The sequence below is a fragment of the Platalea leucorodia genome (genome assembly GCF_965183815.1).
Source record: "Platalea leucorodia genome assembly, chromosome: 5".
Lineage (NCBI taxonomy): Eukaryota > Metazoa > Chordata > Aves > Pelecaniformes > Threskiornithidae > Platalea > Platalea leucorodia.
In genome coordinates, this window is record NC_138827.1 from 91,914,214 (window position 1) to 91,923,052 (window position 8,839).

Here is an 8,839-nt window from a genome sequence, read left to right on the forward strand (position 1 = left end):
TGTGGCCGGCGCGGGGCTGTCCCCGACCCACTCCCGCAGAATGCGGTGCGGCTGGGCGGCGGCAGGGAGGGAACCCCGGCGGGACCGGGGGCTCCGGCTGCCGCCCGGGCCGTCCTGCCGCGGGCAGGGAGGGATGGAGGGATGATGGAGGGATGATGGAGGGATGATGGAGGGATGATGGAGGAATGATGGAGGGAGGAGGCGGTTTCGGGCGGCAGGTGAACGGGGCAACGCGATGCATCCCCGACCGTCCCGGTTTCAGTGGGGCGCAGTTTGGGCGGTACCCGCAGGGACTCCGCCGGTGCCGGTGGGGCGGGAGGGGATGCCCCCCACACCAGTGCCAGCCGTCGGGGGGCCGGAGAGCCCGGGGGCGTGCGGGACGCGCCGCCGCCTCTCCCCTCCGCCCGGCCCCGGCCCCCCGCAGCGGCGGCGCAGCCCCGAGGCCCCCCGGGCGGCTCCGCCCCGGCCCCGCAGGTGGGTCCCTGGGTCCGCCCCGCTCGGCTCCGCGCCCCCCACGTCGGGGCGGCGACTGGGGCGGGCGGGCCCGTCCCCCCCGCGGGGGCGAGGGGCAGAGCCGGGCGCCGGCCCAGCCCCGCCGGGCGGTCGGGGCGCCGCGTCCCCTCGGAGCGGAGCGGGGCGGCGGCGGCGGCGGCGGCTCTCGGCGGCGGCATGGCGGGGCGAGCGGCCGGCCGGCGGGCGGGCTGAGGCGGGGGCCGGGCGGGGAGGCGCCGCCGGCGGGGGGCTCACCGCCTTTTCTTGCCGTCCCCCGCAGGGAGCGGCCGGCCCCCCGCGCCACCATTGCCTCGCACGGCAAGGAGGACCTGCTCGCCGTCGCCGGCCGGCTCTGGCAGCGGAGGAGGCGGCTGCTGGCCGCCGCCGGGCTCGCCCTGGCCATGGCCGTCGCCCTGCTCGTCGCCGTGCCCCTGCTGCTGCTGCAGGCGCCCGCCGAGAGCGGCGCCCACTACGAGATGATGGGCACCTGCCGCATGATCTGCGACCCCTACAGCGGCGGCCGCCCGCCCGGTCCCGGCAGCACCGCCGCCGTGGAGGCCCTGCAGGACCTGGGCGCCAACCCCCCGCCGCCCTTCGTCCAGGGACCCAAGGGGGAGCCGGGCCGGCCGGGCAAGCCGGGCCCCCGCGGGCCCCCCGGGGAGCCGGGGCCGCCGGGTCCGCGGGGCCCGCCGGGGGAGCGGGGCGACGCGGGGAAGCCGGGGCTGCCCGGGCTGGCGCTGGCGGGCGCGGGCGGCGGCGGGAGCGGCGGCGGGGCGGCGGCGGGCGGCGAGGCGGCGGGCGGGCTGAGCGCCGCCTTCAGCGGGCCGCGCATCGCCTTCTACGTGGGGCTGAAGAGCCCCCACGAAGGCTACGAGGTCCTCAAGTTCGACGACGTGGTGACCAACCTGGGCAACCACTACGACCCGGCCAGCGGCAAGTTCACCTGCCAGGTGCGGGGCATCTACTTCTTCACCTACCACATCCTCATGCGCGGCGGCGACGGCACCAGCATGTGGGCCGACCTCTGCAAGAACGGGCAGGTGGGTCCCCGCCGCTCCCCGGCCCGCCCTCCGCGCCCCGGGTCCCCCCCGCCGGCTCCGGGTCCCACCCGCTCCCGGCTCCGGGGCCGCCCGCGGGCACCGGCCGCCGCCGCTCCCGGGGAATGGAGCAGCCGGAGCATCGTCCCCGCCGTCGGGGCGGGGGTGCGCGGCGGGGAGCAGCTTTAGAGCCGCCACAAACTCCAGACTCTCGGCTTGCAAACTTTCCTGCCGGGCTGTGGGGGGAAGGAGAAGCGAGGAGAGGGGCGGGAGGGAGGGCACGGGGGTGGTGGAGGGGCTGGGGGAGAGGGGCGAGGGGGGCTGATGGACCCCGCGGCTGTGTTGGCAGGTGCGGGCCAGTGCCATTGCCCAAGACGCGGACCAGAACTACGACTACGCCAGCAACAGCGTGGTGCTGCACCTGGACTCCGGCGATGAGGTGTACGTCAAGCTGGACGGAGGCAAAGCACACGGAGGCAACAACAATAAGTACAGCACTTTCTCTGGCTTTCTTTTATACCCCGATTAACACATAACAAACAGCACGACACAACTGGCCCCGCCACCGATGTGTGTTGGGCTGGTTGGCGTTTCCATACCCCATCGTGCCGCTGTTCCTCCCGGTGTCCGCTGTCTCCGCAGGTCACTAGCTTCATTATCAGTTTCTATGTTTGTTTTTTTTTTTACCCATGTGGAAACGAAATAGAAGTGAAACAAAGCGATCCCCTTCCTTGCTCTCCCCCATTTGCTCTGAACCCCCCTCTCCCTTTGTCAGCCTCGGTGTTTTCTGTGTCACACAAGGAACTCAGCAGCTTGAAACTCTCGAGTGGTTCCCGGGGCTGTAAGAGAGCCCTGAGTTTGGACTGTGCCGCACACGGAATTTGTACTGGTCACTTTTTTTTTGTCAATGAGTATTAATTATGATGATGAATTTTCAGATCAGCTATTCACCAAGTGGGACTGGACCATAACTGGTTTTTCCTCTGCTACTTTGTTTGTATGGGGTCAAGCGTAAACTTTTCTTTTCTGTGCAATGCAATGCTGGTGTGAATGATGGTGTCACGAACGTCAAACCTGTTCCTGTCTGCAAAAGAATTCAGTCATTGACCACTATCACCGAAATATCACATTAAATTATGTTTTTAGACAATGCCTTTTTGCTGTCTGTCTCTTCCAGTGCTGCAAAGGAGCGCTGTGGTGGTGCCACGGGAGGGTGGGAGGTAAAGGGGGGGGTCACTTCAGTCCCTGCGGCAAAATTTAAAGTTAGGTTGGAGCACCTTGGCTAGGTCTTGATTATGCTTCAAGGGGGCTGGGAAAAAGCAGAGGGAGAGGGAAAAAAGTTTTGTAAAAAAGCAGCACACAGTCATCAAGAGGTGAAAGTGGGGATGTGGAGCAGATCTCCTAAACAGATTTACTGGGTCTGAGCCTGATGTAGAGGTTAGTGAAGTACAAGAAAAGCGGTTTAATCGGCTATTATAGAAAGCCGTGTTTCTGTAACACGCTTGACAAGTGTAAGAAGGCAGCGGGGGAGAGAGTCTGTCCAAACCCCCACGCTTGCAGTGCGTATATGGGTTGGAAACCACACCTGACCCTAGGTGGGTCTGCACAGTCCCCGAGACGCGCTGGCAGAGAAAGCTCGCTGAAGACTGACGGATTCAGACCATTTGGAAAAGTTTTCTCCTGCTGGTCCTCAGTAAATCCCAGCCGCTCTGTGTCTTTTTACAAGCTCACAGATGTGTAACTAGTGCGTGCGGTCCTGAGCCTTTGGTGGAGGAGGTGCATCTTTCATCATCACCCCAGTAGGTAACCTCCTCAGTTTGGGTAAATTTGGGTTGCTCTGCTGAAGCTAAAAGAGCTAAGTTGATTTACAAAAGCTCTTACTTTCATTTTGTTGTCTTGTCATTCCACTTTTCCCTCCTGAAGGTCCCACCTTCCTATCAGCTGACCGCCCTTTGCAGCCTTAGTGGAGTTTCACAAGTAGGAGAGACAGGAGCTGGCCTGCAACTGCTCGGCCAAGGCTGAGCTTTGCCCCTGCCCTGACTTTGCAGGAGGAGGGGGAACCACAGCCGGGATAACTTGTTCCAGCCCCACTTTGGGATAGCCCAATGATGACCGAGCTCTTACAGTCTCTTCTGTCTCCTACCTAGTCCTCGGTGGGTATTGTCTTCTCCTTGGCTGGAAGAGGAGGGTCAGAGAGAGAGAGCAGTTCCTCCCTTCATCCTGTCCTCAAACATCCCCCAGCTGAGGGAAGCAGAGTTCATAACAAGGTACATGTGTTAGACGTTTATCAATCTCTAATGTCTTGTCGATTTGTACTATTTAGAATATGATTAAAACCAGTGTCTGAGACCCAAATGAAGTATAATTGCTATGGATCCTCAATTCCCCACGGATCCGTAATCCTTTTTGACTATTCCTCCCCTCCCCTTCGACAAAATGGAGCTTAGACACAAAGCCCTCGGTTTAAATTTCAAAAAATTAAAATTGACATGCAGCAGCATTAGCAGGAGCCAGGAGGAATTCTAAGGAGGTGCCTGGGCTCTGCTTTATCCTTTGCATTAAGAAGCAATTTGTACTTCTAACAAAGACCCAACTGTTCCCCCTTGGCAAAAGGGCAATGAAGATGCCTTGCAAGGGAATTGCTGTTCACAATACTTAAACAAATTTGAATCTTAGATTTTTAAATCTGTTTTCCCTGGTGGAGCCTGCTCCTCGCAATTCAAATGCAGGGCTGGTGGTGTGAGCCTGCCAAGGTGTCAGTAGCTAAGCGAATGATGGATTGATGAGGCAATGGGAAGACACAGGCTCACAGTGGCGGTTTGCCCCGACAGTGATCTATGTATCTGCACATTATCAATGTCATGAGGAGGCTTGAACCACCCTCGCTAGATGTCTCATTTTCCACTTATCTCTTATGTACTAATTATCAGGCTGGATTATTCCCTGGGATAGAAACAAAAAAAAATGCTCGTTGCCACTCCACTGACAGTTTACACAATCGATAGAATGAACGTCTCCCTTGGCGCTTGCAGGCTTTTTTGTTTCCTCTCCCCATCGCAGGGACCTCGGAGATTGCCTCTGTGGGGGGCTGATGGCTCTCACCCAGCGTCTGTGGCGGTGGTGCTTGGACAGGCTCCTCCATCCCGGTCATCGTGATGGTAGCTCAGTGTGTGGGTTGTTTTTTTCCTGAAGTAACACAGGGAAAAGCAATTGGGAGATGAAAAACTTTAGTGCTTGGTGGTGCAGCTATCCAGAAAAGCAGGGGCAGCGTCGTGGATGGGGATGGCAGTCCCTGAGCTGCGGGTGGCTGCGGGCGAGAGCAGGGTGACGCGCAGCCCAGCAAGCAGCCTGCGGTGGGATCCCAACCCTCTGGGCTTCGACCGAGTCCTCCTCCCCTTGGATGTGGTCCGTGGGTTCTACATGTTTCATGGCACAAGGAGAAGGGGCTGTTTGTAGCGGGGATACCCTGGTCCCCTGGTTCGGGTCGGAGGAGGAGAATTACTCAGAGGCTGGCTTCAGCTTTCTCTGGGACTGGTTTTCCCAAATGATACTGGCATCTCAAACAACCATTAGCCAGTGTCTGCTCTGGAGGTTTGACCCCTCAAAGTGTTATCTTAACTTGATGAGTAAAACAAATTCTTTTTAAAATTGTGAGGTGATCAGATGTGATGCGAATAGGGCAACCTCCCTGAAAGGAGTGGAAGGTCGGAGTTTTAGACAAAGGGTACTGCTGTTTTGTGCCCAGTTGCGCTCTCACGTTAAAATAATAATAAAAAAGTTAAGGTTAAAAAAAATAGACAGGTGTTCATGCTCTCAAAGCATCTTGGATATTGCAGCAACAAATCCCCAATCTTTGTGCTACTGATGTGAATCCTTGACCCTTGTACTGGGCCTGGGCAGCACTGGCTATGGAAGGGATCCCTGGAAAAGAGGGCAGCAGGGAGACATCCAAGCACACAAAACACCACAGAAGGGGAAATGGGGATGCTGCTGAGAGCCCCGAGAGGGGTGCCAGCCACCCCTTGTCTGCGGCCATTCCCTGGAGGAGGGCGTTCAGGTTGCTCTGCTCTCCCGCAAGCCAGCGGGCTTGTGGCTGGGCACTTGTTTTCTTCTATTTTGACCTTTGTTGGCTTGGGGAGCTCCTGGCGAGTCTCTGGTGAGATGGGTGAGGAAATCCTGCTTTGGCTTGAGTGAAGCAGGTTAGCTGCTGGGGCTAAGTTTTCGCCAGCCAGTGTACAGAAGGAGTTTCCTGAGGAAGCTGTGCTGCAAGAGCAGCTGAGTGTCTGGTGTCCCGTGCAAAGTCTGGTGCCTCTGTGTTTTCCAAGATCTGGGCTTGCAGATTTTCTCCTTGATGCTCATCCCCTTGCAGAGCAGGGCCTGGGTTGATGGGGCCACACTGGTCCACAGGCAGGACAGTCCCACGTCTGGGTTCTCCTCTTTCCCTTTTGCTGTTAGAAAAGCAAAGTGCTGCTTTGTGTGCTTCATGGCTTTACACACATGCGTTGAACCACGCTTTGGACTTGGGCTTACTGCTTTTGAAACTCACTCTGGACATTTTTCTCAGTGATTTGATGCTTGCTTATCTCCTTATTTGGCTCCTTCAGTGGCTTACGATGCCTGGATGGGTGTAATCTGTGAACTCAACGTAGGGAGGATGGGTTTGGTGGATGCTCAGGTGATCTTTTTCAGTTTATGCCACAGACTAATTTTATTAAAGGGGTCTGTGGAGGACATAAGCAAAATGGCATATATGTCTATTTTAAATCTAATATGTTTGTGTTAAATACCTTGGGTTTTGGTAACATGCCATTTTTTTTTCCTTGTGATTGGACTGAACTCTGGGAGAAATTCCTGCTAAGATCCCATGTCTTGGTATTGTCTCTGGGATAAAGGAGCCTGTCAGAATAAAATAAAGACTAACTGAATGTTCACTGACTTTGAGACTCCAAAGAGTTTGGTCCTTTTTACTGCAAATGTCTGCATCGTGCAGAGACTTGGAAGATTAATTACAGATGAGAGAGGTAAACAGTTACTGTGTGGACACCCTGGCACTTACAGGTGAGAGCATTCCCTCAGCTGGTTTCACGTCTAATGGCAGAAAGAGGTTCAGCTTGATTATAAGCTATGGCTAACATGCAAGCGGGCGCCCATTTCTCTCGACCAAGCCTGTGCCAGTTCAGAGGTTAATGCCTTGGTGCCACAGCAGAAGCGGGGGAGATGCTTCACTGTTTCTTGAGCACACTTGCTCTCGAGTGAGCTTCATTTTTGAAGGCTGCCTGGGGAATTAAAGCAGGGGCCTGAGCTCCTTCTGATTCCTATTGATGTAGGACCAATTTGTTACCGGCCTTAACCATGAGTGACGAAGAGGCCAGTAGAGGGCAATGCTGGTTCCCTGGAAAAAAGCCCGTGGGACCGAGGCGTTGTTACCTCCTGGGTAGACAAGGAGCTGAGGCTGCAGTGTGATTTGATGTCCTAGGCTTGAACGTACATCGGAATTCCCCTTCCTTCGCCCTGTGTTTCAGGCTGAAGCCCTGAGAGCTGGTGTTTTCAGGTCACAGCCTGAGAGGTGCCGAGCCACTGCTGCGTCCTGGCCCCCGCCACAGGGTGCTCGGTGGGATCTCGCCCTCGAGCTTTTGCAGAGCGTAATTCTGAAGGAGCTGTGAGTTATGGCCCTGTTTCCTTGTAGACAAAACCATAAATGCCCATCTTATTTGGGTTCTTCCAATTATAAACCAGCCTGAATTAACCATTAACCTGTGTGGCACAGCTCTATATTCTAATAAATGGGAGTGGATTTTCTTCACAGGGGGCTGATGGCGTATCCCTCTCTGTGTTCCGTTTGCTCCTGTTTTGTTTTTTTGGCATGAGCTAGGGTAGAAACAGAAACGGCCTGTTTGATCTCTGTGATCCACTGCCCTGTTAATGCAGGATTATTTCCTCCAGTGTGCTGTGAGGATGGTGACATGGAGAGCATGGCTTGCCTGCAGCCTTTGGCTCTGCTCCTCCCGGAGAGGCAACACTCACATGATTCTGGCTCTTCTTTTTGCTTGCAGCTGCCAGATCATGTCTAGAAAAACAAACAAAAAAATATCCAACCCCAGTCTTGAATGCAGCTGAAATGTTTTCTTGGTGCCATTTCTCTTTGTCAATAAATTGCTTATTGCTTAAGTGTTGTGATGTGATCCCCATCCTGAAGAGGAGAGATCTGCTGCTGAGAATGGGGGGGAAAAAGGCCCAGGAGAATAACTTGTTTGAAGATGTGAGCTATTCTCTGCACAGGCTTTATGAACAATGATTCTTTGTCCAATCTTAGTTTTCAGATGCAATTTTGATGGTATGATAATGCAGAAAATGTTCTAACTCCTTGGGGAGGAAGCTGCTTTTCAGGTAGTGTCTTGCTCTTCCCTCATTATTGTAATGCTGTTCCTGAAACTTCACGTCAGCCGTGCTGTGCTGCAGCATGTGAATGCATGAGGTGATGGAGATCAGATCCAGGTGGGTTTCTCTCTGTTTTGTTTTGGTATACAGTTGAATTCTTGACGTTTGTTTCTCCTTCTCCTGGCACCTCATTTTTCATGGAGCTGTCTTTGCTGGGAGCTGGGAGCCCAAGGACCAAAGTCTGCTTGCAGGTGCACTGATCTAATTCTTTTCAAACTTAGTTTTTCTCAGCATCCGTGGAGTCAGAATCAATCCTTAAGTACATTACATGTAGCTACCCTCAGATTGCCAGTGTGGCAACTGGTTCCTGTTATGTAGTGTTTGGGGATGTGTTATAGTGAATCTCAGTCTTTGCACCCTAGAGACAGAAATGGTCCAGCTCCATTTTGTGTCCTGCCCAGTAAGTGTCACTATATAAATACCTTTCAGTGGAAACACCATTAGCATCTGCGGAGAGGGTGGAGTAGCTGCTTTTGCCAGCATCTAGCAACCTGCTTAGGAAAAAGAGGTGTCGAATATCTCTGAAGCTCAACTCCTCCAAGACCCTGCTGAGCGCATCGCTGCAGCTGAGCGAGCTTGGATCGTAAACTTTTAGCATCCCCTCTCAAAAGGCAAAGCATCCTTGAGGAGTAATGCTGTGCTGCTATTTATCAATTTGTGTGAGAATGAAGCTTGAACGTTATTAGAGCTGAAACACTAATTAAGACAATAAATTCCTTTGTCTTTTTGGGTGTGTTTGCAATTAATATGCAAAATCCCATTGATTCCGGCAACTCCATAATTCACGATGCATAGTGTTATTACATATTGACGGCATACACTGTGAAGTCTCCGAAAGACACTGCTGTACATAGTAAAAATACTGCTGTGAT

The 8,839-nt window shown here is 54.5% G+C and overlaps 1 protein-coding gene across 1 annotated transcript; it reads left to right on the top strand.

Annotated features, from left to right (window-relative positions):
• Nucleotides 1-779: 779 nt before the first annotated feature.
• Nucleotides 780-2,058, top strand: C1QL2 (complement C1q like 2; the record flags this gene model as incomplete). Its single annotated transcript, XM_082311904.1, has 2 exons — nucleotides 780-1,532; nucleotides 1,879-2,058. The coding sequence occupies exons 1-2, from the start codon at nucleotides 894-896 to the stop codon at nucleotides 2,056-2,058; spliced, it is 819 nt and encodes a 272-aa protein (XP_082168030.1). The 5' UTR covers nucleotides 780-893.
• Between the last annotated feature and the right edge of the window lie 6,781 nt (nucleotides 2,059-8,839).